Below are 21,343 nucleotides of genomic sequence, written 5' to 3'. Positions count from 1 at the left end.
TGACTAATGTAACATGTCATTTCTCAAGCAAGACTGAAGTTGAATCTCAATTTTTCATTGTCAAATCCACTATATCGACAAGCAATGCAATAACACACCCATACATACAAACAAATCCATCAAAAGCATGTCAAATCTGAGGTTTATTTATCAAAACACTTTATAGAACAAAGGCAATGACAGGTGAAGCATGACAGAAAAAAAAAAATTAAAACTTTGGTCTCTAAAAAAATGTAAAATTGAAGCAAAAACTAAAACACAATTACTGTGACAACTTTCTAACTAAATATTTCCACTGTTACAAATATCTCACAGACTTATTCATATAGTATGAATATGATGAAGGGCAAGTCAGACGATGGAGAGTGTTTGGACGTTAGGAACTAAATGAAATGTCAGATGTAACAGAAAAAGAACTTAAGCATTCCTATCAAGCCTAACATCAATTTCTCTTCCGTTCAGCCGGTAGCCATTCATGGTCTGGCAGACGCGCTCAGCAGTTTCAGGGCTGTCGAAGCGAACCACACCGCAGCCCTTGGACTTGCCGTTCTCCATCTTGATATCAGCATACTGAACCATGCCTACAGAGGGAAGAATACCAGTGTTATTAATCACCTTAAACCATTCAGTGTTCTTCACAGCCGTTTGACCCGTTTAACTCAACCTGAATGAGCTTTCTCTGCTATTTTGGTGTGTATTGCTAAAAAAAAATAATCCACTTTAAGTCGCTGTCTTTAAATAGTCTGCCTTGTCAGTGCGCCTCCTTCAGAAAGTTAGTAACAAGTATCTGTATGGTGGGATTTTCAAAAGGTAGGTATATTGTTTTAATGTGTTGATAGTTTCAGAGGTCTTAAACAGAGTTATGTAACATTATTTTAAAAAAAATAAAAATCTAATTAGGGTCATTTTTTCTTAAACATACTCTATCAAACGGTTGGTCTGGCCTTTTATGGTAAATGTAGTGGAACTAAAGCTAATGAATTTGAATTAAAATGTACTAATTTGCTTAAAAATAAAAACAATTAAATCATTGATTGTTGTTAAATTATACATTTAATGTTATCCATTATATATGGTGAAATAATACTGGAAGTGCGATTTTTTTTTTTTTACAGTATGAAGCCATGCTCAGCCAAACAGTTGAACTGTCTTTTTATGGTAAATGTAGTGAAACTAAGATAATAAAATTACAATATTTATGAAATAGTAAAGGATGATTATTCACTGTTGTTAACACAATATTCAGTGCTTTTACATTATAGTATGATTTTTCACCACTTCTAAGATGTTTTCAAAGTAATGTAATAGTAAATATTTAGAATACATTTTTGGAAATAATAACAGTACTGGGTAATAATTCCATGCAAACAAATTGATATATGTTGTCATACTAACATATTATAAGCATTAGAACAGTTCATGGTTTGTAGTTTTATTTATTATTTTTTTCTGTTTTATCATTACCATAAAATGACGTTTTAATCGTTAGGTAGTTGCCTGCTTTTAAAAAGCTATGGGGTTTGTCAAAGAAAAATTATTTCAATTGCTTTCTTTTTAGTGAGGCCATTAAAACTGCAAACAACAATTGTTGAGTTTTATTTTTATGTACTATGACTAGTCTTACCACATGTATTGAAGGTATCCTTCAGCATCTTCCAGTTGAAGTCAAATGGCAGCTGAAAAACAAATTTGATTCCAAGTTGATTAGAATTATGTGAGAAGATACTCAACATCAATTAAGCCCAACCTCCATGCAGGTTGATACTTACATTTCTGACAAAGATCTGGCATCCCTTCCTGATATTGCCTCCCCCAGTTCCAGACCCTCCGGCTCCTCCGAAGGAATTCCCACCAAATCCACGATCCATGTCAGCAGAGCGGTTAAACTGACCACCAACACCTCCAGACCCCATCCGATCCATGCCAGAGCTCATGCGGTCGAGGCCACCGGAGGAGAAGCGGTCAAGTCCTCCAGTGGAGCCCATGCGGTCAAAGCTGCTGCCCATTCTGTCAAGCCCGGTGTTGCCCATGCGATCCATACCCATTGGGGAGCCGAAGTCAAGGCTAGAACCCATGCGATCCAAACCAGACGGGCCTAAGCGGTCAAAGCCAGTTGGGCCGAGGCGGTCCATGCTGGAGCTCATACGGTCCAGGCCAGGTCCAAGCCTGTCCATACTGGGCCCCAGCCGGTCCATCCCCGAGCCCATCCGGTCAAACCCAGAGCCCAGCCTGTCCAGGTCAGACCCGCGGTCCATCCTGTCCATGCCCATCCGATCCATCCCTCCCATGCGGTCCATGCTGGCTCCCAGGCGGTCCATTCCAGAGCTCATGCGGTCCATACCCATGGAGTTTCCTGTAAATGCAAGTAAACAAAAAGAAAAAAAAAAACATTAGTAAGGTTAAATCAACATCTATGATGAAGTGAACATTACATCTAATGGGGCCTACCAGAATATTTATCGGAAGGATTTCAAACAAAATCCTGAAAATACTAACCCATTCCTCTTTCAAAGGAGTCTCCAAAACTATTGCGAGACATTCCCATTTCATTTCGCCCAAACTCCCTGTCAAAAGCACCACCAATCCCACGATCCATCTCTGACAATGCAAGAGATGAAACCATTAGAAACATCCAGCAAAACGTGAGTATTCCACGCTTGCTTTGGAGTGTTTAACACGCCTCAAAATGCCTCCTCACCGTTCATTCTGCCCATCCCCGAAGAACCGAAACGATCCATGTTGTTCATTCCTCCAAAGTTGTCCATGCCTAGAACAGAGAAAAAAAGTCTTAATGGCAGAGAGCACAACCACAAATAGATGGATAATTTGAGTTTGAAAATCCAATGCTTTTATGATAAGATTCTGAGTTTGTTATATATGATTTATACAAATATAATTTCTCAACACTTTCACTGATAAGCTGTTCGTAATAAAGTTAAAAACGTCCTTACAATGTTTCCCTATAACATAATTTTAGGGGCTTTTATACCATTGGTAAGTGTTCAAAGAAGTGCAGAGTTTGGTTGAGTAGTTAATGCAGCATTTGAGGTAAATACATTAAGGGCCCAGCTTCTTAAAAGTCTTAAGTACATACCTCCTCCACTGCCACCTCCCATGCGACCTCCCATGTTGCCAAAGCCCATTCCATCCATTCCTGCAAGTAAGAAGAATGACGATGAGCCACTAATTTCTCTGGTGTCTTTTATTCATGAGTTCAACAGCACTGCAGCTGGTTACCTCCTGGGCCCATGTTGCCCATCCCTCCACCACCGCCACCGCCACCTCTGTTGAGCTGGGTAGCATCAATGGGCTGGCCACCAGGTCCCAGTCCCAAACCAATACCACTCAGGCCACCTGGGCAAAGAAAACAGATACAGTGTTAAAACATTGTCTATATAGTTTAGTTTTGTGCTTGTAGAAATATAATGTATTAGAAAAACATACAATGTCTACAGTAGTACTATTATTCTTTGGTGTCAAAACTCAAAATATTTAAAGCAAGATTTATGTGGCTTCTAGTCACATTTGCTCCCTGGGGTGCAAAAGTCAAAAGACTATAAGGTTCAGTGGTATATTTACAGATTTGTAACATCCAAATGTGGAATTTCGCACACAGTAGCTGACTCATGTTGCATAAACAAAATTCAAAGATGGATGAATTAAATAGATAGTGGCATTTAAACTTCACAAATTAAAATTTAGGACTAATAAATTTTAAGGCCATACATTTATAAAATTGAATGTAAGAGATTTTAGGACCTGCAGACACCCTGGATGAAAGCTACGTGTATACTTACGGGGAAGAGCAGCAGCAGCTCTCTCAGGTGGTCCGAAATCTTTAGGCAGGGATTTCTCATCCTGAAAATTAAAAAGCCAGAAATGCATTCAGACTAGAGGCTACAATCATAATGTGTTCCAAGGTACAGTGAGGTTCAGGCAACATACCAGTTTGACGTGCATGACCCTGTTGAACAACAGCTGCCCGTTGAACATAGCTGTAAAATAATTAAGGAACGCACACCAAAGACACTTTGAAACAATGTGATTCTACTGGATTAACATTCTGTGCATACACAAGGGGGATTTCCTTCACACTTTTGAAAAGGATACAGACAGCCTGGACTGCTTCAATGGGCATGTCAAATGTTACTGTGCCCATGCCTCTACTTTTCCCATCCTTGTCCTCAAGGATGTCCGCCCTCACCACCATGCCCGCCATGCTGAATACCTCCTTCAGCTTCTTCCAGCCCACTTTGTAGTCAAGCTGTACAAGGCACAAGGAACAATTTAGGGGATGTTAGGTCTGCATCTATAGGCAAAGCTAAAAGACAAGTTAGACTTCACTAAGGTTTCCCACCACGTCTGCAAACATTACTGATTATATATACAGCTTTACACCAATGGGTAATGCTGAAACTATAAGTCAAGCAAGTTATTTTATCAAATAAGGAAACTTTTTTTTTTTACTGTAGTTGATGCCTTTCTCTTTTCATATAATTTAATTCCGCCCATTTGGGCCATTTTGGATAGTAAAACAATCGCACAACAAGGAGAACACCGTGGAAGCCTCACATTAGCCACAAAGACAGTGCTGCCAATCCTGCCAGCCTGGAGACCGTGGATGATCTCGTTGGGGATGTTGGGGTTGTTCATTAGGCTAGGAGGAATATTGATGGGGCCGCTTGGTCCAGGGCCCATTCGATCCATGTTCATGCGGTCCATTCCTCCCATTCCTCCCATTCCACCCATTCCACCGTGGCCTCCTGGAGGGCCACCACCTTGACCCTTGTTGATTTCTCTCTGAGCAATCACACCATCAGGGTCCTACCAAAGATCATAAAAATATGAATCGGGAAAATTAGCAGCTGACATTTTGACGTCTTTATTTTTCTGGTCATTTTCACAGTGACCTACCTCTTTCACTTTGAGGGGTCGTCCATTGAGGTTGTGCTTGTTGACCTTCTCCACTGCTTTCCTCATAAGCTCTTCTGTCCTAAACTCAACAACACTGACAGAAATAGAAAGTATATCCTGTAAGAGAACATAATCTAAATAATCTGTCTTTAGACACCACCGATGCATATGCTTCCACTTGATTCATTTGAACATAATTGCAACATTTCCATTCTGTCAACCTAAGAAGCATTGACACTAAAACTTAAAAAAATAAATGTAGAGACTTACGCGCAACCCTTTGTTGATTGAAGACATCAGAAGAGGCCATACCAAGGAGAGTGAAGAATAATTCAAATTAGTAAAAGCAATGGTTATAAAAGATGTTGTAATTGACAGAAAGGTAAGCAAACAATGGATTTCATGCACAATCAAAAGTTCAACATCACACAAGCCTACAGCCTTAGCCACGGCACTGTGCTTCCAAATATAATTACAATTTATAAAATTCTCAGTCACTAGCACAATGCACACAACTCTGGTGAAAATTAAAGAGTATTGTTCCCAACATCCAAAGGGCAGAAAAATCCAGTGAAGTAGGATTCCCCACAACTAAGATATTGGAGGTACCGTTTCCAGTAAAGCAATTCTACGGAATGAGGTATATATTACAACCATCTAACAGCCCTTTAACAACATCTGGCAGAGTAGAGCCCTTTAGTTCATGAGGAACAAATCCAGCAACCAAAGGGACATTGTCAGATACTGCAATCCCACAGGACTGGCTACAAAGAAAGCTGAAGTCCTTTTATGAGAGCATCAACCCTCAGGATGACCTCCAGTCAGTGCCACAGAAGACACCAAATAAAACACACCTCTGGCATGTCACCATCTCACACACTCCACCAGGCTCCTGAACTGAACAATTCCCAACAATGAAAATAAAGACACCAAAGCTGACAAACACAGGTTTGTCTAGGATTATTCATGTTTTATTTGTATGTATTTGCACTTACCCTCGATTTGCCTTCTGCGTCCATTAAGTGTTCCACGTACGTTACCTCACCCACTACAAATCAGATTCCAGAGACGACACACACCAAGGGGAGAGAAGCCGAGAGAACAATGGGGGTTTAGAGCAGTCACAAAAGTAGGGCGGCCGGTGACAGTGAGCTCAGACTGCCAGTCCTGCGCCTTCCCCCAGCACCTCAGCAGCAGCACAATATGGTACAGGTCTACAAAAAGCAAGCTTGGGTCTTTAGAAAAAAAACTACTTCTTAGCCTGTCCTTGTTAGAATTCTCCCGAAGCACCAAAAGCAATAGACTGAGGACAACAACTGGTGAATGGCCTGGTCTAATTCCGTAAACACCACCTCCTACCTGAAGATAATTGACCCCATAATGTCTAGTAAGCAAAACCCATTCAATGCCTCAGTCCATTTCATTGCAAACCTGTGCATTCTTTGTCAGATGTCGCCATTTTAAACATCAGGCCAATGCATCAATACATTCGCCCATCAACTTAGCCTGAGAGGAAAGCTACAGCTAGGAACTAACCATAATCTTAATGAAGGCAAGCTCTTGTGGGAGAGAAACGTGTCTAACTGCAAACCTGTTCTTGAGAGGACCTGTTCCTTAAACGCACAATATCAGAATTTTGATTCAGCGTCGACCACAGCCACGCCTACGTTCCAGATCACGTGCCTGTTCAACGTATGGACATCAGTGACCAAACCTCTAGAGACAAGGACAGTGCATAAGAAGCTGCTTCATTTTGTAGACCTGTACCCCAAAAATATCCCCGACGCATAGCCGTGTTTGGCACAACATGGAGATCTGCTGAGAAAACATTTGCTTGTCAAGGTCACACACCTAAAAGAGAAAATGCAATTTAACTCCACAGTCAGTTTTCATAAAACGAATACCAGGCACTCCTTCTGAAAAAGGATTGTACCTTTCTTAACACATGATTTTACGTCAAGAAAATGCCAATTAGGCGCATTACTAAATACATCAAACACTTTCCAATACCCCATAACTACAAGTACTTTCACATGAGTAACAGCACATGTAAAGCCATATTGCACATTTAAGAGAACTTAAGGCTTATCCCTGCTGAAAGTTGCTGCATCACAAATGCAGGTCTCGTTTGACAGGTCACCAAAATTTTGATTCAGAAATCATGGTAGCTCAGGTTTTACCATTAATTGAGATGTTGCAACTAGAAGCAACTTGCCCCTCGTTACCGGGCAAAGTCAAATGGCAATGTAATGTGTGTTTTTTCATAGATTTCATGCAGAGAAGCATCTCAATATGCCACTCGTGATCCCAAGCCATTGGATTTTCATGGTAGAAGACCGGCTTTGCACATGTACAACCCACACTTCACAAAAACCACAATATGTTTTAGTAAACACGATGAGAATAAATATTCAGTATAACTTCCAGGTTCACAGCACTTGTGCACGTCTGCAGCAACTCCTTAGTTGACGGACAAATGAGAGGGACCTCGTCCAAAACCTTTGTTCCAGATAACTCCCGCGAGATTTCAAGCAACATTGTACAACATAAAGTTTCTGCACAAATTCCAAAAAGCCCTTGAAAGTTGCAGTGGTCAAACAAAACGACCCTGGATGCTGCATCTTTTATGTCCAAAGTTGAGTGAGTCAGTACCTTATGCAAACACCTTACCTTTCTCTTTCATCAGGTCTTTGAGAGCTTGCCATTTGACATCATATGGGATGTTGCTGACAAAGACGCGGTATCTTTTGTTCACGTTTCCATATGGTTCGTAACGCCCGCCTCCTCCTCTCTTCTGGGGCCGTTCCTTCCTGCTTGAATTGGGCTCATGCTTGGGTTTCCCATTCACTTCCCTGTATAAAGTATCAGTTAATTGCAATTTCAAAGTTTCTTAATGCATGAGCCCATAAGGTACAGAATTAAGCATGAGATTTCAAAAGCGAAAAAGGAAGCTACTGGGGACACCTAAATTATAGGTAAAATTACTTAATACAAATTAAATGGTGCATGTTATCAACAGGTAATTCACAATAAAACAAAACACAGGCAGCACTATCAGGACTTTTGATCATTCTTTGTTCCTTCAAAATGGCCAAACTGGGCTCAATGGTTTAATTAGGCTACCTGAAGTTAATAGTGGGGTTAACAGAAATGCTTTGGGTATTTTTTTTTAGCAATGAAAGAAGTGAAATTAGCATTAGTGATAGTACTAAAACCAGGTTAAAATATTTTATGTAGACAAAGTTCCAATGTAATAAACAGTAATCATAGTCTGCAATGCTTTACTATTGAAAAGAAAACACTTAAGCCTCATGGCAAGGCCGCTCTTTGGATATAGTAGGCCTGTGTTAACGTACCATTATAAAATTAACGCTACATTATGTTAATGTTCGACAGCAAATTGCGATCGAAAAAGAAGAGCACAATTAAACTACTAGACATTAATACTAGTTACAAAAAACTGCTAAAGTTGAGCTACTTGAGTTAGGTAAATGGGTGGATTCTCCCATTAAATAGACGGATCCCAAACACACGCCTCCCACCAGAACATAAGAAGAAAAGCACATCGCGTTATTACGAAAAACTTAAAACATACCTTTATGAAATTGCGCAATAAAGACCAGAAATGATATAGTTTTCATTAAAGACTGATCGAAGTACGACCTTCCAGTGGATCTGAATCATTACTGCGAACTATGTAACTAGCCAGCTAGCGGGCGCCAACAAAGGAGCCGTGATGAATGGACTCACCCGGTCTGCTGCTGCGGGGCCTGCGGGCCCGCTTTCTCGGTCGCGTTATTATTTTCGGCCTGCTCGGTGGACATCTTGCGCAGTTCAGCAGTTTGTTAAATTAAACTTCGTTATCAAAGGCAATCGTCGTTTTTCTTTAACGAGTAATTCGCCTTAATGGAACAAATACCTGCACCGACCAACTCTGCGACACAAGCTACTGAAAATGGCGGAGACAGCGTGAACAGGAACAACGTTAGCTGGGAGTTTTAAACCTAGGGACGAACATCCGGTGTGTATTTTTAAAGTAAAGGTCATCGCGGCACAAAGGGGATTTTCAAAATAAAAGTGACAGGAATACAGACAAATATACCTTAACCAGAGCCTTTAGATAAAAAAAAAAAAAAACTTCAAATAAAAAAAAAAAATGTATTTTGTTATGAGTTTAAGTTTTCATTATTTAAACTCTGTAAATGTCACAATTCACTGATTCCTAATATTATATGTCTCCTTTTTGCTGTTTTGAATTGTACATATAACAGGGTAATATATTAGTCTATTTGCCGGCAAAGTCAACCCGGAAATGTTGTGTACCCCCAAAGTTTTATGTTATAAATGGATAGTATAGGTTCCTAACATTAGCAAAATGCATCTGCTAACTTGCATATGTTGGCCGTTTTTCATAATTTACCTAGTTTGTATAAATGTGCATAACCACATATACTGACAGTATTTCAGCCACTGCTTGGCCAATTGGGACATCGTCTGGTTGGTTTTGGGGTTTCTTTGAGGATGATGAATCCATCTCTGATCAGTCGTAACACATGTAATTAGTGTGCATATACTTTTAAATCCTCGATGCTGAATAAGATGGCACCAGAGGGATTGAGCCTATGGCCCTCTGGTGAAAAAGTTTCAATATTAATGTATCTGCAGTACTATGTACTGTGTGTTGAGGGTGACATTTGTTGTCTGTTCTGATAATTTTGGATATAATTTTGGTAAAAAAAACAAACAAAATGTTTTATGAACTTGTGTGTCCCACCCGTTAAACATGATTTTATTATACTTCCTTTGCCATGCTACCCGCCTTTCTTACCAACAATTACTAATAGTGTGTATTTTTTAAAAATATTTGTAATTATTATTATTATTATTAATTTCTTCTTCTTTTTTTTTTTTTTTTTTTTATTTTTTTTACTATTATATTGTTCTTTTTATCCTGTACCTTATAGCTGCTGTAACACTCCAAATTTCCCCACTGTGGGACTAATAAAGGATTATCTTATCTTATCTTATCTTATCTTATCTTATCTTATCTTATCTTATCTTATCTTATCTTATCTTATCTTATCTTATCTTATCTTATCTTATCTTGTCAACTCAGTGTGATGGTCTATGAATTCAAATGTTATCATCAAGCATTGTTCTATTCATTTGTTTTTAAATAAAGTACTATTTATAACTAATTTGAAGTTATTTCAGTTATTTCAAATACATTAAATATACCCTAATTTTTTTTCAGTCCCTCTTAATGTACATTAATAATAGATCCATGATTTTAAACCTAGCGATTTGTTTTGGGGAATAAAAGCTGAGGTGGAAGCTGCAGTTGCACCACCAGACCTGACGGAGGCGACAGTCGATCATAGAAGTGACCACAGCGACATCAGCGGGAACGGAAGTAGTTGTCGATGTAGTTGCTAGCCATTCTCCTGTCGTAACTGTAACAATAGCTTGTGCATATTCGTAATAAGTGGCTGTAAGGCTTTCGCGTATTGTTGAAACTTTCGGGGTAACATTACTAAAACTTATTACATAGTCGTTACTCGGCAGTTTACGGCTCTGTGTAAAGTCAGCGGTACGTTATATTAAAAATGACAGTGTTAGCGTTAGCCTTTAGCTAGGAGCGTTGGCTAACGTATCGCTTCCCTGAATGAGCGTCCGTGAATGAATGAACAGTATTTACGTCCGACAGTGTGTGAAAAGCGTTAATTCACAACATATTAAGTCATGGCTACTGGTGCTGATGTTAGGGATATCCTGGAGTTGGCTGGGGGAGATAATGATGGTCCCATCAGCAAGAAAGATCTCATCAACTCAGACAAGGTGAGAGCTAATATTCCGATAACTGCTATCATTTTTACTATTGTATTCATAAGTTATACGTGTTATTTCCCAACATTTGAACCAACATTTAAAGACTTGGACACGCCGTGGGACTCAAAAACACAAAACATGCCCTTTCCACAGCAAGAAATTGAGATTGTATCGCTGTTATTCGCCTGAGAGTGTTACCGTTTTTCTTGAGATAAATAATCAATGTTTTTCATCACCTGTCTCAGAAAAAAAGCAAGAAGACCACAGAAACACTGACCTTCAAGAGACCAGAAGGAATGCACCGAGAGGTCTACGCTCTTCTTTATTCAGATAAAAAGTATGGGCTCCTTCTGAATTTGTTTCTGATAAATATATTGGAACAATTAAAGTCCTGTGTGTTATATCTGCTTTACTTACTTATTCTTAAAGCTGGTAGGTGGCATGAGGAAGGAATTGGGATGAAAATGATAAGTGGATAGTTTTTTTTTACCCCATCTCTTTGATAAAGGAAAAGGAAGAAAGAAAAAAAATGAAAATAATTGCCATTATTTTTCAGCTTCTAATGTGAAATGCCTTTAAATTTCGAGGCTAACAATTTACTTTCTATTGTATATCACTGCTTTTGGGCTTGCTGACACTGTTGACACAGTGCAGAGGTGCTTTTTTATGTTCCCTTGTTGTATGTGCTGAATATCTTAATTGAGCTGGTTTGATGTTTTGCTTTAACCGAGGTTTGTCCTTCCTGTCAATCCCCAGAGATGCACCCCCTTTGCTGCCTAGTGATACCACTCAGGGCTACAGGACAGTTAAAGCCAAGCTTGGCTGTAAAAAGGTGCGTCCCTGGAAGTGGATGCCTTTCACCAATCCGGCTCGCAGGGATGGGGCTATATTCCATCACTGGAGACGCGTGGCAGAGGAGGGCAAGGACTACCCTTTTGCTCGCTTTAACAAGGTAGGGACGACTACAGTCTCCTCTTAAGTCAAACTACTTATTCAGTGCAAACATAAACAATAGATTTTCATAACTACCAGTCCTCTGTTGACCTCTCCTTTTCAAACTCATACTATTATTTATTCTTTCACTTACTGATCCTGATTCCTGTTCTTTCTTTTCTGCTGCCGGCCTTTACAGACAGTGCAGGTACCCGTGTACTCTGAGCAGGAGTATCAGATACATCTCCATGACGATGGCTGGACTAAAGCAGAGACGGACCACCTGTTTGACCTCTGCAAGCGCTTTGACCTGCGCTTTGTTGTTGTCCACGACCGTTACGACCACCAACAATACAGAGTAATTACTCTTTCACTCATCTACAATACTCACAGGGGGGTGTATTGCAAAAATCTTCATGATATGAGTTGAACCACATGTTTCTGCTTTTAGAAACGTTCTGTGGAGGACCTTAAAGAACGGTATTATAGTATTTGTGGTAAGCTGACCAAGGTCCGTGCAGCTTCAGGGACAGAGCCCAAGATCTACATCTTTGATGCGGGCCATGAAAGGCGCCGTAAAGAACAACTGGACAAACTCTTCAATCGCACACCTGAACAGGTTTGTAATTTTTCCAGTTGGATTTGGATTCTTGTGCTGTTGTTAAGCTTTCATAACTTGCATGTTAGCGTTATTAATGCAGTTATGCCTTTTGTGTATTTGTGTGTATGTGTGGGGAGGGGGGGTGTCAAACAATAAAACAGGCCTGTTGACTATTAAAATCGCACTTCCCTTGTTTTTCCTGCAGGTGGCAGAAGAGGAATATCTTATTCAGGAGCTGAGGAAGATCGAGACTAGAAAGAAGGAGCGTGAGAAGAAGGCCCAGGATCTGCAGAAACTCATTAAAGCTGCTGACACAACCACAGAGTTAAGACGAGCTGAAAAGAGAGTTTCCAAAAAGAAGCTTCCACAAAAACGAGAAACAGAAAAACCGGTATGATGTGCACTGATACCAACGCAGCAAAGCAAACAGAAGTCAGTTGTTTGTATCTAAGAAACGTTTACCAGCAAATTAAAGCATCATTAGAGGCAAAAAAAACGATGACACATGAAAGATGGCACAGCTGTCAGCTTCACGATAGTGCTTTTTCAAAGCAGTAGTACACTGGAATAATGCCTGTTTGCCTCAGTCTTAATATTTTGTATTCATCATTTTATGTTATTTCGATGGAACAGTTGTGTCTTAATGAAACGGAAGGAGCTGTTGCATCTCAGTTTGTGCCAAATCTTGTCTCTTATCAATGACTTCCTTTTCTTTAGGCTGTGCCAGAGACAGCAGGCATCAAGTTCCCTGACTTTAAATCGGCGGGAGTCACACTGCGCAGTCAGAGGGTGAGTATAGCTGGATCCTTCTGTGGTATTGAAACTACAAAAAGAGTATTCCGAAGTGCATCTGTAACTTAAAACTTCTCTTTGCTCTCGATTAGCAGTGAGGACCTTCAAACACCAATCTAAAAGAAACAGCAAACCTCAAATTACAGTAGTCAGAAATCATCTGATACCTTCATATTAAGAACTTTTACTTCTCCGTACTTTGCAGACATTACTTCATCAATAAAGTTGTGCTTGAACCACTATTAATATCAAAACAATTTTAGTGAAGCTTGACCCTGCGGTTGATGTATGTGAGAAACCAGAGTGTCTGACTTCAGCTGGCTATCTCTCATTAGCACCGTGATGATTAATCCTGTTACTGACTTCCTAATATCTGTAAGACCTAGCAAGGGAACTCTTATTCATCTTCAAGACTGATGAGGAGCTGCCGCTCTCTATGGAAAATGCATTAGCACAGCAAAAGGAGTGGAGTACCCCTCTAGCTAATCAGTCAGACAGAGTTCAGTGGATAAAGACATTTTGATCTGGCCCGCTGAAGTGCATTTCATACGAATTAAAAGCCCCGAGGTGGAGCTGTTTATCCTAATGCCCCTGGCGCGTATGTGTCTGTGTGTCTGTGTGCATGTGTGTGTGTGTGTGTGTGTGTGTGTGTGTGTGTGTGTGTGTGTGTGTGTGTGTGTGATTCAGATGAAACTGCCAAGCTCGGTAGGCCAGAAGAAGATCAAGGCCATTGAGCAGATCCTACTAGAACAAGGAGTGGGTAAGTGTAGATGAATATCAGCAATCTGCTAATATTTCAAAGTTTTATATTTTGCAACAGACTAAAGAACCCTAAGAATCCTTAACTTGGTATTTAGTTGTCTTGGTTTTTGGTTTCCTGGTTATGATTACAGATGAGAAAATAAAAAAATATATATTTTATATGAGTTTTTAATTTATGTTGAATAACAAGCACGTTAAGGATATTCTTATTTTTTAAATGTATAAAAATAGAAAACAGGACAATATGGTTCAACAACAGTAATTTGGACACCTCTTGGACACAATGCCTGCATGCTGCATCTCAGATGTGTGATGACATTGAAAGATTTTGCTTCTTATTTGCATGAACCATACCAAGGATACTAGCTATCTGCTGGACATGACTGACTAGCGAGGTTTCAGCTATCTACACTATCTAAGTTGCGTTGGGAATCAAAAGCCCAGTATTGTACTTTGTGCGAAAAATCATACTTACACAGTTTCACCATCTTCTTCTACTTACCATAATAACCTCACAACTGTAAACACGTTTTGTTGGGTTTTAATCAAAACTCTTACATTTTATTTTCATTCATCTTTCATTTGTGTCTTTTCTTGGATCCAGATCTTAACCCCATGCCCACAGAGGAGATTGTTCAGATGTTCAATGAGCTGCGTAGTGACCTGGTGCTGCTCTATGAGCTGAAACAGGCTCACAGCAATTGTGAATACGAACAACAGATGTTGCGTCATCGTTATGAAGCCCTGCTGAAGGCCGGCAGTGGAGGCGGGTTAAGTGGAATCACAGGGTCCTTACCTGCCATCGCAACACAGGGTGGAGAGCTCAATGCCTCCAACAGCAATACAGCATCCACCCCCGGAGGTGAAGCTCCATCCTGGCCCAGTGCAGACGACATTAAGGTGGAAGCCAAGGAGCAAATCATTGATGTTGTAGGAGCACCACTTACCCCCAATTCAGTAAGTCTGCACAGCATAGACCCAAACTCTTCCAAATCACCGCCAAGAACTGGGTGAAGATACCTTTCAGATAGAGCTGTTTTTAAGTATTTTGGCCCAAGTCCTGGTCAAATCTAAAGTCTTGTAGAGATCAAGTCAAGTCTTAAGACGAGATTCACAGATAAAAAAGCAAGTTTTTGCTGTGTATCGATGCATAGAATGAACGTATAACAGCACAGTGGCCAAAATAAGACATTGAACATACATTTGAAAGTAATGAATCGAAGTATCTGTATGTGTCTAATTAATCTAATATAAAATTGTTAGGAAGTTAAGGCACTTGTGTTTGAAGAATTTAGATTTATAGATAGATTTTATCTTTATCTATGAGATATTTTTATCATTTAAAATTATTGAATGCTTATGACACATTAATATAAAATTGCTTATTTTCGTGATGATGGCCAACATCAGCCTGTTGCTAATAGCAGATGTTGTCTTTCTGTAACCCAGTCGTCATTTGGCACGGTCAAGTGGGAACCCAGTTAGGGATTCAGTCCTTGTCTTTGAACTAGAGCACCGTCTCCCAAACTTCTGTTCCAGTACCACTGGTTCTGCATGCTTTAAATCTCTCCCTGCTTTAACACACCTGAATGAAATGATCAGCTTCTTATCAAGCAGCCTCAGGAGTTCATGGCGAGGTTGTGTTCCTGTGTGGGAGGGCTGGGTGGTTTGCTGGTGGATTTACAGAGTAGAAGATAAAGTTGTTGGAGGGAAAAATTACAAACAGTGGACTTTTTGGCTCATTGCCAGGGGTTGGCAAACGATGAGGGCTTTGCCCCTTCACTCCAAAAGTGCTGCTGTAGGCTACTGTTATGCTATGCTGTGTTTTCATCAAATGCTTTATTTCTTTAGATTTGCACAAGTAAGCAAGAGTGGAGAGTAAAAAAGGAGAATTGCTGTGCCCAAGTCTTATAATGGTCAGGAAAATCCTGCTGTTTTTTCTGGCATTATGTCGACTGAAATATTGGTGGCATTCTTAGTAAACAAACAAGCATGTAAACAATATGAGCAAAATAAAGGTCAGCAAAAAGCTGAAGTCATTTTCATATATCATATAACAAGTAGATAATGTAATTGTTGTGACAGGCCTACGTGATGTCAGCAATTTCAAGTACAGCAGGGCATCAAGAACTGGCGATTTCAAACTGACCCCGATTTGACTTTTTTGTGTGTCACATTGCAGCGCAAACGGAGAGAGTCGGCATCCAGCTCGTCTTCAGTGAAAAAGGTGAAGAAGCCTTGATGAGGACGAGAACACCAGCTGGTACACGGTGGAGGACAAGGTACCGTGTAAGTTACTCTGGTCACAGTGGAGACGCCCACAAGTTTAATGGTTGGACATCGGGGACACAGGGGAGCAGGACACCACAATTCTGTCCATTTATGTAGAAGCACCACTGACTACACACATATACACAAACAACTTTTCACCGACCAACGAGACGTCTCCGAGCCCTCCCCGTCTGGCCTGCCCAGCATCTTTGTGACAAAGGCAACAACTGAGTGACATTTCATTCCATTACTGCTCGTCTCGCTGCCTCCACCATTGCTCAGACTTAGATGAGGCAAGATCAACTGTAAATTGCCAGTCTGAGCTAATCGGGACATGGGGAGGAAGGTGGGAATGACTGGGTAATTGGAATGAATTGGAATGAAAGAAGAGACTCTGGGAGTGGGAGGACCTCGAGCCGCAATGCTCATTTGACCCATCTGAGGTTTTTTTGTAGCCTAATCATGCCATAGTGTTTACTGGAAATGTGTTTTTGTGTTAGCCTTTAGTAACCCCCCCCCCGTAGCTCCCTCTCGACCCGGAGTGCGCCTCGCTCTCTCATCGACGGTTCCATCTGCTGCCCGTGCTTTATGTTGAGCTCGTGGGGCTGATTTGTGTTGTTTGTCCTCAGGTGACCTTGAAGCCGCTTTAGTCAATGATTCAATAAACCTCATTGTTTTTTTTTTTCTTCCTGCGTGTTATGCATGTCTATGCCATGTCAATCCCTTTCAAATTTCAGACGTCCGTTGCTCTATCTCTGATGAGATCTTAACTTGGAGGTAATTAGTGTTGAATATACACATTTGCCGGGGAAATTGTAGGATCACGACATTCTTACCTTACCTGTCATCTAAGTTAAGTGACAACTAATGACTTCATTAATATGATAATTAAGCAGTGATCATTCTCTGGCTGGCACAGCCACTGAAACTTCATTAGGTTTCCTCCCCATAATATTGCTAATTGCATGTCAATTATGCCGTTTAGCCTACTTAGACATTAATTTCTATGCAAATTTTAAATACGTTTGCCCAGAAGAGGAGAGTGCTTAGATCTAGGTACCTTACTGTGTGTATTTATATAAATATAAAGATGTATATTTTGCAAAATTCAAGTACTTCAGGTACTGGAATCTGCATACAAACTCCAAATTACTTCAAACTGCAGTTGTTTTATGTTTCTTATCACATCTCAGTCTATAACCTAAAACCATTCAGTGGTCACTTGTCACGGCTGTAGGATTACAAATGGAGATTTCAATGAATCATCTTAACAGTAAATTCAAGTGAGATTTGGTTGATCTGGAAAAAGAAATAATTTACTCAAAAGCCAAAGAAATAGCAAAACCTTTTTCTTAAACTACCCTTGTAAAAGTCTTGATTTGGAATGTTCCTAAACACTAATTTCCCCGACATTTAAACGTAAGTTTTAGCAAGTGAAAGCAAAAAAAAGGAATATAATATATATTAGAAAAATCCTTAATTACCGCTCTCAATAACCCAGTTGTATTTTAATTGCTGTTGAAAGGTGAGACACTTTGCATAGTGCATTATGAACATTGCACATTTTCCTACCAAAAATGACAACTCACTGAATAAAAGTTCACAAATAGCATTTCCTGAGAACTATTTTTCAGAAAATTCTTTTGTGAAAATAACGAAACATGCTTGATTATTACAACGGCATTTTCAGTGGGCGAGCGTAATAACATAAATTAATAATCATGTTAAGAATAACTTTATCCGACAAGTACTTCTGGTGACAACCGGTGAGGGTAGCAATGCTTAATCCATCCGACACCTAATCCTGCACATTCCTAGTTCAACTTCAGAAGCTTTCTTTTTAACTGTCATAGGGGAAAGCACTCGTCAACATCCACCAAATGCTGCCTCCTCACCACAATCAAAACACCTTCATCTACAGCTCTAATAAGCTCTCTAAGGTTACAGGAGTAAACCCATCCGCGCACTGTAGGCCGTTTGATTGAGAGAGAGAGGAAAAGAGTGAGAGAAAGCAAGTAAACATGGGTAAAATGGATTCTCTGTGTCTATATTTCATGTTGAAAATTGGCTCATAAATCCAGTGGTTTGATCTATGGAACCCGTCGTTGCTTGAAAAAACCTCCGTAAATGTGTAATTTCTCCCTTGACAGAACACAGCCGAAAGGCTATCTTTCTTTTGCTTCCTCCTCCCCTCTCTCCCCCTTTTTTCTCTGTCTCTCATTCTCTCTCCCCCTCTCCAGCAGCCTGCTGTTGGATTAATGCTCTGCTCTCTTCCCCTCTCTCCTTTCATGCTCCTCTGATATCTTCTTTTCATCACTGCTCATCCATTTATCAAAACTGGGGCTTCTCTCTCCCCTCTCTGTCTCTCAATATCTAAACCCATCTTAAGTTATATGGCAGGTATCGGGTAAGATAGGCTTCAAGAAAGTGGAGGTTATTAATAAATACTAGTCTAAATTGAAAATAGGTGGGCAGGGGATGCATCACCAGCCATGTGTGAATGATAAAGACCCCCAGCAGCTCCCATCTTGCTCTATCTGCCATGAGCTCCATCCAGGCTACAGTGTACGTTCTGCAACACTGATGTGAAAAGCATGAGGCAGAACACCACGGCGGAGTGTCTTATAATGTGGTTGTGATGGCATTGAGATGGGATCTCTTTATCAAGGCCAGGTTGAGGCTTTAATCACGGCCTAAGAGGTGCGCTGGCTGTTTATCATAATTGAACTGTATCCAGGCTAATCGCTGGCATACGTCACTGTCGAGGGGTCGCTCGGCCGCACCAGAAGGCAATGCCGGTGGTGGTGATTGAACACACAGTTAAGAGAAAAGATGTGTACTGAGGGGACATAAGGCAGGAAGAGGCAGGTAATAGCAGATGTGATAGAACCCTGTTCAAATACATCACGCCTTGAGGTAATCGCCGATGTGACAATGATTAGATTGTCGATGCCTCCTTGCTGTGGCACACTGCTTTATACCCATCATGTCACATACAATCACTGATTACTACAAGGGAAAGAGGCAGGGACAGTGCAATAGAAGTGTAAGGACAGCGTCTGGATAATTTCCTTCCTAGGCTCAGGATTGAGTGCTGCTTATATGGGCCATAACAAATGTCCAAAACAGACTTTCACCTCCGTGCCCTTCTCTCATCTCCATGTTTCTCACTTTGACTTTCACCTCCTCCTATTTAGGTCACCTTGAGGGAGAAAACTTTTAATCATTGTTCCACATCAAATTCACCTGTGCCCTCTGGGACACCGAGCTGCAACAAAAGGGAGGGGAGTTGAAACCGCAGGTTGAGAAAATCACAATCGCCCACAGGGCTGGACAGTGGAACTCATTTCCACTGGATTCTTTGCTGGTGGGGGAAGGCCTGCTGCAACACAAACCCAATCACTGGCACTAAGCAGTGCTTACAGCTAGGCATTAACCCCGCCGTCCACTCTCCACATTAAAGCCCGGGGGAGGCAGAAGAGAGTGGAGTGGAGTAGAGCGGACTAAATCTAGACTCCCTGTTCTCTGGGACTGTGCTGCTCTCGGGAACATCTCCGGTCAGGTGTTGTTGTCTTTCAAGGTGCCCTACCTTGAAAAGAAGGAATGGATGCTGACGAAATATTACAAGTTATTTTAGGTAGAGAGATTTCCTTGCACAGTCATACAGTGCACTAAACCAGGTGGATTTAGATGAAAGAGATTTAGGTTCTTTATGAACACATTCAGCAGAAGCGACGCAAAATTAGCATTTGGACTTGTGTTTTCTGGCCATATCATGAATGTAACTCACAATTTACTGTCATTTTAACAATGTTTTAGTCTCTACCAACTCCTGAGAAAAGTATCCTGCTCTTAAGCTGCTAAAGAGCTGCATAACAAGCCTGTGACTGTGTCAGTCTCATGGATGTATAAAGACACCTGGATACGGCATTGGAGGCAAGGACCCTTTCATTTCTATGAAAGTTGCTCAGTGCCCCCAAGACACCAGCACAGTTTTACTTCCCAGGTATAAAATAACCCAGGTCTTGCAAATATTTGGAACAATAGAGCAAGCACGCTAGAGACTTTCACTGGCCAAGCAGCTAACTTCCAGTTTAGCCCTCCACTCATTTGAATGGGGAAAAAATGATATAATCGTGCAGCGCTTCTAGACTTTCATCTGACCAAATGGATAAAATCCTGATAGTCAGAGAAGTCATTTTGCTTGAATTGTGATGCTCAAAAAGGTTATCCACTGATTTACAGATGTATGCTTCACAATAAGGAAGTCTGTAAGAAAAAGTGTTTGGGCTCGATGGCTTCACACAATTGAATCCAGAGTTTTTTACGCCACAGTTTGGCCAGTGGCCACTATGTTGAATTGCTTGGGCTGGGTCTGTCTGATGCTGAGGAGGTCGTGTACTGTGGGCTTAAGCTTTTGCACTAACAGCTGCCTGCTGCGCTTGCAAAGGAGATTGATGAGACAGGTGATAGTGAGCAAAAAGACGAGAACTTCAGAGATGGGTGATACTTCTGTTAGTTTATCACACGTTTCTCCTTTAACATATCACACTGTGATTTGATACATTGTGAGAGTAAAAAAAACTTGATTAGTGCCGCTTTAATTTTTGAGATGTATAAGGAAAGATTTCTAAATCAGGTAACAGACACCACAAAGACTTGTAAAATAGTGCAGTAAACCACAGGTGCATGCATGTTCCGGTTTGATCATCAGCTTGTGTGCGTATCTGTATATTTGGCCTTTTATTTTATTTTCTATCTGAGCTAACATGATGAAGAAAGGAGGGCACACAGGGGTGAGCGGAGTGTGGTCTGTCCAGGTGAGCGCTGTGATTGCATGCTGACTATAAACGAAACCAGGTCGGACAGATCAGCTCCACTGTGTTCTAGCATCAACGCTCAGAAACAAACCGGTTTGATTTGATTTGTCAGTGAGGGATAGAGAGGCCTCCAAACAATATGTGACAGAGTTACCTCAGCAAATCAGTACAGCCGATGTCCCTCTCTTTACCTGCACAACCACAATTTTAACAAAGAAAAAAAATCCAATTTGCCATGCGGCTCCACAGCTGTCACAGCAGGGGAATTAAACATTACCCATAACTCACTGGGGGTGCTGAGCAGGTCAGCGGATGGCAGGGATGGTAACATCACTCTTGGGTGCAATAACAAAGGATTTTAACCTCTGACTCCTTCACAGGGGCTACTGGCAGAACATCATCACCAGCAGCAAGCTGGTTA

The 21,343-nt window shown here is 40.8% G+C and overlaps 2 protein-coding genes across 4 annotated transcripts; one reads left to right on the top strand and one right to left on the bottom strand.

The window, feature by feature from the left end:
- Positions 1-115: 115 nt before the first annotated feature.
- Positions 116-8,906, bottom strand: hnrnpm (heterogeneous nuclear ribonucleoprotein M). 3 transcript variants are annotated; one of them, XM_042516642.1, is made up of 16 exons: positions 8,665-8,906; positions 7,585-7,766; positions 5,910-5,962; positions 5,185-5,192; positions 4,915-5,008; positions 4,573-4,824; positions 4,111-4,264; positions 3,946-3,995; positions 3,798-3,858; positions 3,238-3,354; positions 3,095-3,154; positions 2,699-2,767; positions 2,497-2,598; positions 1,770-2,353; positions 1,625-1,676; positions 116-581 (listed from the first exon to the last, which is right to left on the bottom strand). In XM_042516642.1, the coding sequence occupies exons 1-16, from the start codon at positions 8,736-8,738 to the stop codon at positions 418-420; spliced, it is 2,076 nt and encodes a 691-aa protein (XP_042372576.1). In that variant the 5' UTR covers positions 8,739-8,906; the 3' UTR covers positions 116-417. The 3 variants fall into 3 exon arrangements, with proteins under 3 accessions (XP_042372576.1, XP_042372582.1, XP_042372589.1); XM_042516648.1 differs by lacking the exon at positions 2,497-2,598; XM_042516655.1 differs by lacking the exons at positions 5,910-5,962; positions 8,665-8,906 and having other exon boundaries at positions 7,585-7,668.
- A 1,432-nt stretch (positions 8,907-10,338) lies between these two features.
- On the top strand, positions 10,339-17,199 carry dmap1 (DNA methyltransferase 1 associated protein 1). The gene is made up of 10 exons (XM_042515193.1): positions 10,339-10,752; positions 10,989-11,080; positions 11,500-11,695; positions 11,876-12,034; positions 12,128-12,295; positions 12,483-12,668; positions 12,995-13,066; positions 13,757-13,829; positions 14,436-14,788; positions 16,014-17,199. Exons 1-10 carry the CDS (start codon positions 10,657-10,659, stop codon positions 16,071-16,073), a joined length of 1,455 nt encoding a protein of 484 aa, XP_042371127.1. The 5' UTR covers positions 10,339-10,656; the 3' UTR covers positions 16,074-17,199.
- The last annotated feature ends 4,144 nt before the right edge of the window (positions 17,200-21,343 follow it).

Source organism: Plectropomus leopardus, chromosome 3 (genome assembly GCF_008729295.1).
Source record: "Plectropomus leopardus isolate mb chromosome 3, YSFRI_Pleo_2.0, whole genome shotgun sequence".
Taxonomy (NCBI): domain Eukaryota; kingdom Metazoa; phylum Chordata; class Actinopteri; order Perciformes; family Serranidae; genus Plectropomus; species Plectropomus leopardus.
The sequence above is the reverse complement of the archived record's forward strand: the minus strand, read 5'-3'. Positions and strand labels throughout refer to the sequence as shown.